At 48.1% G+C, this 12881-nt stretch overlaps 1 protein-coding gene across 13 annotated transcripts in view; it reads right to left on the bottom strand.

The window, feature by feature from the left end:
- Positions 1-12881, bottom strand: part of ABLIM1 (actin binding LIM protein 1) — a 333708-nt gene that overhangs the window by 5420 nt on the left and 315407 nt on the right. For 7 of the 13 annotated variants that reach the window (XM_077257935.1, XM_077257934.1, XM_077257933.1 and 4 more), the window contains 3 exons: positions 4928-5024; positions 2236-2300; positions 1036-1166 (listed from right to left, as the gene is read on the bottom strand). In XM_077257935.1, the coding sequence (XP_077114050.1) occupies positions 1086-1166; positions 2236-2300; positions 4928-5024 (243 nt within the window). In that variant the 3' untranslated portion in view covers positions 1036-1085. The other 6 variants (XM_077257941.1, XM_077257940.1, XM_077257944.1 and 3 more) reach the window with 1 other exon arrangement.

Below are 12881 nucleotides of genomic sequence, written 5' to 3'. Positions count from 1 at the left end.
TGGAGTAAAGTTCTCCAGATTTCTTAGTTGTATGTGATTCCTGGAGATCTGTGTGACAACCGCTTTGGCCGCCAGGATTCCAGAATCTTAATTTCTTAGACTGGACCAGGGTGATGCGTCTAACACGGTGTCCGCAGCAACCAGCTGTAATCCTGGGAAGGAACTTGGTTGCAACTGTTTCCTGCAGTGCCCCCACAGGAAGAGCCAAGCATTGCATGACTGTCACAGTAATCATAAGTTGTCCGTACCAGAATGCACTCATACAATACACCAGAACACACACAAAGCACCACCACATACACACAATACACCAGAACATGCACAAAGCACCAGCGCACATAATGCGCCAGTGTACACACACAATGCCCCAGTGTACACACACAATGCACCAGCGCACATAATGTGCCAGTGTACACACACAATGCACCAGCACACATAATGCGCCAGTGTACACACACAATGCAGCAGCACACATAATGTGCCAGTGTACACACACAATGTGCCAGTGTACACACACAATGCACCAGCGCACATAATGTGCCAGTGTACACACACAATGCGCCAGTGTACACACACAATGCACAAGCGCACATAATGTGCCAGTGTACACACACAATGCGCCAGTGTACACACACAATGCACCAGCGCACATAATGCGCCAGTGTACATACACAATGCATGATGCACACATACACACACAATGCACCAGCACGTGCACACACACATTTCACAAACAAAACACACAATGCACACGTAAACACAGATTATGCCCCATCAGACACACTATACACCAGTACACATAAGGCACCAGTGCTACACTACACACCACAACTAAACTATCACTATACTAATATCACAAAGATGGAAACAGAGAGAACGCACAATCTACACGGCTTCTATCTGTACGTGTGACTCAATACCATCTCTCACCACAGAGGGCAGCGTGGAGCTGTGGCAATAACAGGAGCATAAGGAGACTTACAGCAGCAGGCGCCACACACCGAGACACCTACCTGATAATCTGCAAGGAGAGAGGAGACAGAGGTGAGCGGAGGGCGCACGACCCGTCAGTGCGATGCACATTATTATATGATTACTATCTCACCTCGGATCCCGACGCTGACGTCTGCATAACTGTCGTACTGGACGAAATCCGTGGACATCGGCTGCAAGGGAGAAAAAGAGCATAAACCACCATACTAGGAAATGCAGCGCCGCAGCAGCAGACGTTCCAGAGAATCGGAAATCCAGCACTTGATCATTATGCAGAAGATTCAACCTTTACATTTAAAGGGCCTCTGTCAGCACAGAATGACTGCACAATCCCAGCACCGCTGCTCGGGCATCACGCCGTCCGATCATTTACGTATTACACCTTCACACCTGCTTTTTCCCCTGCAACCCCCCCCCCCGCCCCGTCTTCTTTGATTGACAGCTGTGGCTTCATGGATCCATAGAAAGGCAGAGATAGATGGAAACCAAGAAGGTGGAAGTTGACTTAGATGATTGGCTCCGAGCGCCTGTGCTTGGTTTGAAAAGTCATTCAGTGCTGACAGAGGTCCTTTAAGCTCCACACTGATGACCGAACTCCACCCGGTACTTAGGACTTGGGTTATAACAAGGTTGTAAAGATCAGCAGATTGCTGCTAAATAAAAGCTCCAAGGCTTTGGGGGTGACGGAGGCCTGATAGGGGCCTACTGGGGTCCTGCTAAGGGTCTATTGGGGTCCTACTGGTGACTTGCTGTGAGACCTGACAAACCTACTGGGGGCCTGCCGAGAGACCTACTGGGAGCCTATCTGGAGATATACTGGGGGGCCTGCTGGGAGATCTTCTGGGGGGGGCCTGCTGAGGATCTGCTGGGAGATCTACTGGGGGGCCTGCTGAGGAACTGCTGGGGGCCTACTGGGAGACCTATTGGGGGCCTGCGGGGAGACCTACTGGGGGCCTGCGGAGGATCTGCTGGGGGAAGACATTTCACTATTCTCCCCATGAGAATATGAATCTTTTATCATGGTCAGCACAAGACATTGCCGCCAATTAGAGGTTATAGAGAAGTAATTAATCCATAGACTCCAACGTAACTGCCCCCCGGTGGACAGATTATCATGGAAATAGTTTGGCGACAGCGAGACATTAATCCAGCGTTCTCGGCTCCGCCTCGCCCTGATCCCCCGTAGATTGTAAGCTCTTGTACTTGACCATGGAAATAACAAAATGTTGAGGTGATCCCCACCCGATGAAGGCCGTTCCGTCCGTATCCCGGGAGTGAAGACGTCTTAGATGCATCAGAACGAAGAGCTGAAAAGATGAGAACATTTCACTGCATCAGAAATAGATCCCACAAGTGACAGCAGCGAGGTCTGAAGTTCTGCGCGCCTCAACCCCGGCAAAACCCCAACCCCTGCAAAGCCTCAACCCCGGCAAAGCCTCAACCCCTGCGAAGCCTCAACCCCTGCAAAGCCTCAACCCCTGCAAAGCCTCAACCCCTGCAAAACCCCAACCCCTGGAAAACCTCAACCCTGGCAAAGCCTCAACCCCAGCAAAACCCCAACCCCTGGAAAACCTCAACCCCGGCAAAGCCTCAACCCCTGCAAAACCCCAACCCCTGCAAAACCCCAACCCCTGCAAAGCCTCAACCCCTGCAAACCCCAACCCCTGCAAAGCCTCAACCCCTGCAAAGCCTCAACCCCTGCAAAACCCCAACCCCTGGAAAACCTCAACCCTGGCAAAGCCTCAACCCCAGCAAAACCCCAACCCCTGGAAAACCTCAACCCCGGCAAAGCCTCAACCCCTGCAAAACCCCAACCCCTGCAAAACCCCAACCCCTGCAAAGCCTCAACCCCTGCAAACCCCAACCCCTGCAAAGCCTCAACCCCGGCAAAGCCTCAACCCCGGCAAAGCCTCAACCCCGGCAAAGCCTCAACCCCTGCAAAACCCCAACCCCTGCAAAGCCTCAACCCCTGCAAAACCTCAACCCCTGCAAAGCCTCAACCCCTGCAAAGCCTCAACCCCTGCAAAGCCTCAACCCCTGCAAAGCCTCAACCCCTGCAAAGCCTCAACCCCTGCAAAACCTCAACCCCTGCAAAGCCTCAACCCTGCAAAGCCTCAACCCCTGCAAAACCTCAACCCCTGCAAAACCCCAACCCCTGCAAAGCCTCAACCCCTGCAAACCCCAACCCCTGCAAAGCCTCAACCCCGGCAAAGCCTCAACCCCGGCAAAGCCTCAACCCCGGCAAAGCCTCAACCCCTGCAAAACCCCAACCCCTGCAAAGCCTCAACCCCTGCAAAGCCTCAACCCCTGCAAAGCCTCAACCCCTGCAAAGCCTCAACCCCGGCAAAGCCTCAACCCCGGCAAAGCCTCAACCCCTGCAAAACCCCAACCCCTGTGAAGCCTCAACTCCTGCAAAACCCCAACCCCTGCAAAGCCTCAACCCCGGCAAAGCCTCAACCCCGGCAAAGCCTCAACCCCTGCAAAACCCCAACCCCTGCAAAACCCCAACCCCTGCAAAGCCTCAGACCTCTGTTATATTCTAACGCTCAATACGTACCACCTCCCCATATACGGATTACTGAGGTGGGCTGGGCCTCTGGCCTCCCATGTACTGATTAGTGGGGGGGGGGGTTTGGGCCTCTGTCTCCCGTATACTGATTATTGGGGGGGGGGATATACTGATATTGTGCCTCTGGCCTCCCGTATACTGATTACTCGGGGGATATACTGATATTGCGCCTCTGGCCTCCCGTATACTGATTATTGGGGGATATACTGATATTGTGCCTCTGGCCTCCCGTATACTGATTATTGGGGGGATATACTGATATTGTGCCTCTGGCCTCCCGTATACTGATTATTGGGGGGATATACTGATATTGTGCCTTTGGCCTCCCGTGTACTGATTACTGGGGGGGATATACGGATATTGTGCCTCTGGCCTCCCGTATACTGATTATTGGGGGGGGATATACTGATATTGTGCCTCTGGCCTCCCGTATACTGATTACTGGAGGGGATATACTGATATTGTGCCTCTGCCTCCCGTATACTGATTATTGGGGGGATATACTGATATTGTGCCTCTGGCCTCCCGTATACTGATTATTGGGGGGATATACTGATATTGTGCCTCTGACCTCCCGTATACTGATTATTGGGGGGATATACTGATATTGTGCCTCTGCCTCCCGTATACTGATTATTGGGGGGATATACTGGTATTGTACCTCTGCCTCCCGTATACTGATTATTGGGGGGATATACTGATATTGTGCCTCTGACCTCCCGTATACTGATTATTGGGGGGATATACTGGTATTGTACCTCTGCCTCCCGTATACTGATTATTGGGGGGATATACTGATATTGTGCCTCTGACCTCCCGTATACTGATTATTGGGGGGATATACTGATATTGTGCCTCTGCCTCCCGTATACTGATTATTGGGGGGATATACTGGTATTGTACCTCTGCCTCCCGTATACTGATTATTGGGGGGATATACTGATATTGTGCCTCTGCCTCCCGTATACTGATTATTGGGGGGATATACTGGTATTGTACCTCTGCCTCCCGTATACTGATTATTGGGGGGATATACTGGTATTGTACCTCTGCCTCCCGTATACTGATTATTGAGGGGATATACTGATATTGTGCCTCTGCCTCCCGTATACTGATTATTGGGGGGATATACTGGTATTGTACCTCTGCCTCCCGTATACTGATTATTGGGGGGATATACTGATATTGTGCCTCTGCCTCCCGTATACTGATTATTGGGGGATATACTGGTATTGTACCTCTGCCTCCCGTATACTGATTATTGGGGGGATATACTGATATTGTGCCTCTGCCTCCCCAGCCCCTTACTGTGGCCGCAGTATATATGCCCCTTACAGCAGGACTCATGCACTCTAGGTTACTTACAGGACAGGAGCGCGGAGTCGTATTTGCTGGCGGACTGCGGCCTCTCCCGACTTTCCTTCTCCTCTTTCAGGATCAGCTGACCAAGGCCCGAATTCAGCTAAAGAGAAAACAGAGAAACGTGGAGATCACTGACGCCTCGCTCCTCCGTCCCCTACAATCAGTTAGGAATCGCCAAAATCGTGGATGATTAATCTGAATCTTCCCATCCAAATGTGCCCTACAGGCTGCATGTAACAAGAAGGAATCTGCCCCCATGACAACCCTTCCTGCTCCCACAGGTCTGTGTAAAATGTTGCAAAAAGCCTGACAACTATTCGCCAATATGGAGAAATGGGTGTCAGAGCCTAAACTGTTAGGCTACTTTCACACTAGTCCATCGGTACGGGCCGTCGCAAACCGCCGGCCCAACGTACCGACGGACAGTGTGTTAATTAATCACAACGTGGGCAGCTGAAGCAGTCTTACGACGCATCCGCTGCCCATTGTGAGTTCCGGGGAGGAGGGGGCGGAGCTTCGGCCGCGCATGCGCGGTCGAAAATGGCGGACACGACGCACAAAAAAACATTACATGGAATGTTTTTTTGTGCCGACGGTCCGCCAAAACACGACGCATCCGCCGCACGACGGATGCAACGTGTGGCAATGCGTCGCTAATGCAAGTGTATGGAGAAAAAAAGCATCCTGCGGGCAAATTTGCAGGATGCGTTTTTTCTACATAACGACGCATTGCGACGTGCAGCCAACAACGCAAGTGTAAAAGTAGCCTAACACTGTAGCACCCGGACTGTACCATTAACAGGGGGATTTTACAATTTAGATCCCAGACTGTACCATTTACAGAGGGATGTTAGAACTGTAGAGCCCAGACTGTACCATTTACAGGGGGATGTTACAATCTAGAGCCCAGACTGTACCATTAACAGGGGGATTTTACAATTTAGATCCCAGACTGTATCATTTACAGGGGGATGTTACAATGTAGAGCCCAGACTGTACCATTTACAGAGGGATGTTACAATCTAGAGCCCAGACTGTACCATTAACAGGGGGATTTTACAATTTAGATCCCAGACTGTATCATTTACAGGGGGATGTTAGAACTGTAGAGCCCAGACTGTACCATTTACAGAGGGATGTTACAATGTAGAGCCCAGACTGTACTATTTACAGGGGGATGTTACAATGTAGAGCCCAGACTGTACCATTTACAGGGGGATGTTAGACTGTAGAGCCCAGACTGTACCATTTACAGGGGGATGTTACAATCTAGAGCCCAGATGGTACCATTTACAGGGGGGATGTTAGAACTGTAGAGCCCAGATGGTACCATTTACAGGGGGATTTTACAATGTAGAGCCCGGACTGTACCATTTACAGGGGGATGTTACAATGTAGAGCCCAGACTGTACCATTTACAGGGGGATGTTAGACTGTAGAGCCCAGACTGTACCATTTACAGGGGGATGTTACAATGTAGAGCCCAGACGGTATCATTTACAGGGGGATGTTACAATGTATAGCCCAGACTGTACCATTTACAGGGGGATGTTACAATGTAGAGCCCAGACTGTACCATTTACAGGGGGATGTTACAATGTAGAGCCCAGACTGTCAGGACTCTGAACATTTTTTACCTTTTGTGCATTACTGCCCTTTTCCAAGATGGCGTCTTTGGTCTCATGTGCACTGTGTCTTCCTGCTATAAAACTCCACCCCAGCCTTCAGTCTGTGCTAGAGTATTCTGCCTTGCATCCAGCTCCTGACCTCTGATTACTCCCTGGCTATACACCTGCTCCTGTGAACCTGTGTGGAGATCTTGCTACTCTGCTCTGAGTTCCTGCTGCATACACAAGTTCCAGTAATACTCCTTCATCTGCTGCTAGTGTTTACTTCCACCTGCATTTGCTGGACATGTAAGCTGTTGCTGCCTTGCAATAACCCGGGACTATTACCCAGGCCTCCCTGGTTGAGCTAAGATATGATTTGAACTGCCTAATAAGTATATCTATCTGTGTCTGGACTAAGACAAGGATCTATTCGTGTCAAGTATCCTCAAGAATAACTGTGCTTCATAGACTTTCTGTTTGTTTGCATCTACCTTTGAAGTTTCCTATTGACTGCTAAGCTGCGTTTATTATTTGCACCGAGTGTTGTGGACTTGAGTTTCTCTCTGCACCTGTTTGAATCACCGTGTGATAATATAGACTTTACCACTTATAAAACTGTGTCCTGTAGTTGTCTTGTTCCACGCATAGAGTCTCCTGAGTTATCCCCTATAATTATTACAGGATACTCTAGCCATAAAAAAAAAAGAGACTGCTGGAACAATGACTGCAGAAAGCAGATTAGAGCAGGTGTTTTCCATAATTAGATCACTGCAGAAAGATGTGGAAGGTCTGCAAAAGAAGTTTGGAAGCTTTGAACACAATCAACAAGTGTTTGGACAAACTTTGCAAGACTTGAGCAACCGCATGGCAGCCCAGGAAAACAAACTTGCTGGCATAGAGTCCCAGTATGGATGCGCTTTTCAGGACATAAGCATGCAAATAGCTGCACAAGTGACTTTACCCTCTGGGCAACCACCACCAGCTAGCCCACCTAAGTTGCCCCCATTCAGATTTAATGGTGATCGCGACAAATTTCGTGGCTTTGTGAATCAATGTATGCTATATTTTGATGTGCATGCTGACTGTTTTCCTACTGATAGATCCAAAGTATTGTGTGTAATAATGCTACTGACCTCACGAGCGCTCGCCTCGGCGAATCCGATGATTGAGTCTCTCGTGACCCACGGTTAAATGACTTGGATGATTTCTTGGCCGCTATGGCATTAATGTTTGATGATCCTAATCGCCGTGCAACCGCAGAATCTGCTTTGTTGTCTTTACGCCAGGCTAAACGTTCTGTTATTGAGTATGCCACTGAATTCAGGAGATTGGCGGTAGATACCAATTGGAACAGTTATGCACAATTGCCTATTTTTAAAAGGGGTCTGTCTAGTATTGTAAAAGATGAACTAGCTCGCTCTGAGTCACCACAAGAGCTAGAGACATTTATACAGCATTGTGTGCGCATAGACATTCGCCTTACTGAGTGTTTCTAACTTTTCCCTTCCTTCCAAAGAGCCTGCAGGTAAAACCTCTCGGGAGGTGGAGGAGGTGCCCATGCAAATTTATTCCGTTCAGAGGCGCGAGATCAATGAGGGCCGGGAGCATCGCCTTCGTGAAAGTCTATGTTTCTACTGCGGCCAGTCTGACCACTTCTTGATCAATTGTCCTAAGTGTCCTAGACGGCCTAACAAGGTGCTAGCAGCAGTAGGGGAGTATGACAACTGTGATGATGAATCTGACATCTCTGAATGTAGCCTGCCTTTAAACGCTGTATTCCATTCACTTTCTATGACTTCACCCCCCAAGGAGCTGAAGGAGAAGAACTCTCACTGTTCTCTCCCTATTAAGATCCTGTGTTCAGGACAGTGGATTTCCAGTGCAGCTATGATTGACTATGGTGCAGGTGGCAATTTCATGGATATCGCATTTGCCAAGGAACATGGTATTAAAATTCAGCAAAGAGCCTCTCCAATTACCATGGAAACAGTGGATGGGTCACCTTTAATCTCTGGGCCTGTGGATCAGGAGACCGTACCCCTTGAAATTTTGTTAGAGCCTAATCATCAGGAGCAACTTTCTTTCTTGCTAATTTCTTCTCCTCATTTTCCTGTGATTTTAGGCATTCCTTGGTTGCGTTCTCAGAACCCAATTATCAACTGGGAGACCAAGGAGATTATCGTCCCAACAAGGAGCAACTCAGCGTTAACAGAAGCTGTCCCTGAGTCCACGACTACGGAACCACATGTACAGGTATTTTCTTTACCTCCAGCTTATAAAGAGTTCTCTGACATCTGTGACAAGAAGAATGAAGATCAGCTTCCTCCACACAGGCATTATGACTGTCCCATTGAGCTGCTTTCTGGGGCAGATATTCCTTTTGGTAACGTATACCCTTTGGCGGCACCTGAGCTTCAAGCCTTAAAGGAGTATATTGCTGAAAATCTGGCCAAAGGCTTCATACGTCCTTCTTCCTCACCAGCAGGGGCACCTATATTTTTTTGTAAAGAAGGATGGGACCCTGAGACCCTGTGTTGACTATCGAGAACTCAATAAGGTAACCGTACGAAACAGTAACCCTTTGCCTCTGATTCCCAAATTACTGAAAAGAGTCCGCCATGCTAAGGTGTTCTCTAAACTGGATCTTCGTGGGGCTTATAATTTGGTGCGTATTCGTCCAGGGGATGAGTGGAAGACAGCATTCAGATGCCGGTATGGACACTTTGAATCTCTTGTAATGCCCTTCGGGCTTTGTAATGCCCCTGCAACATTTCAACACCTTGCTAATGACATTTTCAGAGATTTGTTGGACCAGTTTGTAGTGATCTATTTGGACGATATACTAATCTTTTCTGACTCTCTACAGGAACATGAAGAACATGTCAAAACTGTTTTAAGACGTCTGAAAGAGAACCATCTGTATATTAAGCCGGAGAAATGTGAGGTCCATCGTTCTGAGATACAGTTCTTAAGTTATATCATCTCTCCCCAGGGGCTGAACATGGAATCTGGTAAGATTCAGGCTATCCTTGACTGGCCGGTACCCAAGAACGTTAAGGAGGTCCAACGTTTTATTGGTTTTGCAAATTTCTACAGACGTTTCATTCGAAATTTTTCTGATATTGTCTGTCCCATTACTTCCTTGACAAAGAAGGAAAAGTCCTTTAAGTGGTCATCACAGGCTCAAGAAGCTTTTGATCGGCTTAAGATCTGTTTCACATCAGCACCGCTGTTGATACACCCAGATCCAACACTTTCATTCATTGTGGAGGTGGACACTTCTGATAATGCTTTGGGGGCTATTCTCTCCCAAAGAACTGGAGAGAAGGGTCTGCTACATCCTTGTGCTTTCTTTTCCCGTAGACTAACCTCAGCAGAGAAGAATTACGACGTGGGAGACAAGGAATTGCTGGCTATTATTGCGGCTTTCAAAGAATGGAGGCATCATCTGCAAGGAGCTGCACAACAGATCATAGGGCTAACTGACCATCGCAATCTAGAGTTCCTTAGATCCGCTAGATGTCTTTCTCTTCGTCAGGCTCGTTGGAACTTATTTTTAAATCAATTTAACTTTGTTATCTCGTACCGTCCAGGTTCTCGTAATGGGAAGGCTGATGCTTTATCCCGAATCCATGCTGCGGATTACATACCTGGAGCCCCGTCCAAGACCATTATATCTGATGCCAATTTCATCGGAGTTATCCACGATCAGGACTTGTGGAAGGAGTGCAGGGAGGCCTATGTAGGTGATGTATTTCTGGCCAACCCACCTGTGGATATTAATCTTGTCTTTAAGGGTGGCATGTGGTTCAGAGATCGACGTATCTACGTCCCGGAGGTCGTCCGTCTGCAGATCCTCAAGTTGGTACATGACTCCAAGTTGGCTGGTCACAGGGGGGTACAGAAAACACAAGAGTTCCTGAGCCGATTCTTCTGGTGGCCAACTTGCCTGAAGGATACCAAGGACTATGTTCTCTCTTGCGAGGTATGTGCCCGTTACAAGACTCCTCATGTGGCACCTACGGGTCTTCTACAACCATTACCTGTTCCGTCCCGCCCTTGGGGGTCTATATCAATGGACTTTATTGTGGAGCTGCCTACATCGGGGGGCATGAATACAATCATGGTGGTAGTTGATCGCCTGACTAAAGCTGCTCATTTTGTTCCATGCACCGGCCTCCCCTCAGCTAAAGATACAGTGAACTTGGTTATACAGAATGTCTTTCGGTTGCACGGGGTTCCGGATGAGATTATCTCTGACCGTGGAGTACAGTTCACTTCAAGATTCTGGAAGGGGTTTTGCTCTGCACTCAATATTAATGTCTGTCTCTCTTCTGCTTACCATCCCCAGACAAATGGTCAGACTGAGCGTACCAACCAGACGCTGGAACAATCTCTAAGATGCTATGTCAGCCATCTCCAGGATGATTGGTTGGAGTTGTTGCCGTTAGCCACTAAATTTACTCCTTTCTTTGCCAATCTGGGTTATCATCTGTGTATTTTACCTAGGTCTCCAATTAATTCTCCGGTTCCGGCAGTGGAGGAAAGGCTGACTGCGAAGAGGCAAATATGGAGGTTCTGAAGGAATCCCTGACCACAGCTCAAGAACGTTATAAGAGATCTGCTGATAGATTCCGTAAACCTGCACCCATGTTCAAGGTAGGAGATTCCGTGTGGTTAGCAACTAAGAATCTGAAGTTAAACGTTCCTTCACAAAAACGTGGACAGAAATTCATTGGCCCTTTCAAGATCAACGGTATTGTGAGCTCTGTGGCCTGCCAGCTAAAGCTGCCTAGGACTATGAAGGTACACCCAGTTTTTCATGTATCTTTACTAAAGCCTGTATCTCCTAATACCTTCCAGGGATGTGTTGTGCCACCTCCGCAGCCTGTGGTGATTGATGGGCAAGAACAATTTGTGGTGGAGGAAATTATTGATTCCAGGATTGGCAGGAATCGGCTCCAATATCTGATAAGATGGCAGGGATATCCCCCTGAGGAAGACTCTTGGGAACCTGTGGAAAACATCAATGCCCAACAGAAGATTTCTCGTTTTCATCAGAGATTCCCTGAGAAACCAGGTCCAGGATCGTCCTGAGGCCGCTTCTAAGGAGGGAGTAATGTCAGGACTCTGAACATTTTTTACCTTTTGTGCATTACTGCCCTTTTCCAAGATGGCGTCTTTGGTCTCATGTGCACTGTGTGTTCCTGCTATAAAACTCCACCCCAGCCTTCAGTCTGTGCTAGAGTATTCTGCCTTGCATCCAGCTCCTGACCTCTGATTACTCCCTGGCTATATACCTGCTCCTGTGAACCTGTGTGGTGATCCTGCTACTCTGCTCTGAGTTCCTGCTGCATACACCAGTTTCCAGTAATCATCTGCTGCTCGTGTTTACTTCCATCTGCACTTGCTGGACATGTAAGCTGTTGCTGCCTTGCAATAACCTGAGACTATTAACCAGGCCTCCCTGGTTGAGCTAAGATATGATTTGAACTGCCTTATAGCATATCTATCTGTGTCTGGACTAAGACAAGGATTTATTCGTGTCAAGTATCCTCAAGAATGACTGTGCTTCATAGACTTTCTGCTTGATTCCTCTGAAGTTTCCTATAGACTGCTAAGCTGCGTTTATTATTTGCACCAAGTGTTGTGGACTTGAGTTTCTCTCTGCACCTGTTTGAATCACCGTGTGATAATATAGACTTTACCACTTATAAAACTGTGTCCTGTAGTTGTCTTGTTCCACGCAAAGAGTCTCCTGAGTTATCCCCTATAATTATTACACAGACGGTATCATTTACAGGGGGATGTTACAATGTATAGCCCAGACTGTACCATTTACAGGGGGATGTTACAATGTAGAGCCCAGACTGTACCATTTACAGGGGATGTTAGACTGTAGAGCCCAGACTGTACCATTTACAGGGGGATGTTGCACTGTAGAGCCCAGACTGTACCATTTACAGAGGGATGCTAGGCTGTAGAGCTCAGACTACCATTTACAGGGGGATGTTACAATGTAGAGCCCAGACTGTACCATTTACAGGGGGATGTTACAATGTAGAGCCCAGACTGTACCAGTTACAGGGGGATGTTACTATGTAGAGCCCAGACTGTACCATTTACAGGGGGATGTTACAATGTAGAGCCCAGACTGCACCATTTACAGGGGGATGTTACAATTTAGAGCTCGGACTGTACCATTTACAGGGGGATGTTAGACTGTAAAGCCCAGACTGTACCATTTACAGGGGAATATTACAATCTAGAGCCCACACTGTACCATTTACAGGGGAAAGTTACAAACCTAGATCCCAGACTGTACCATTTACAGGGGGATGTTACAA

The sequence above is a fragment of the Ranitomeya variabilis genome, chromosome 4, assembly GCF_051348905.1.
Source record: "Ranitomeya variabilis isolate aRanVar5 chromosome 4, aRanVar5.hap1, whole genome shotgun sequence".
Lineage (NCBI taxonomy): Eukaryota > Metazoa > Chordata > Amphibia > Anura > Dendrobatidae > Ranitomeya > Ranitomeya variabilis.
The sequence above is the reverse complement of the archived record's forward strand: the minus strand, read 5'-3'. Positions and strand labels throughout refer to the sequence as shown.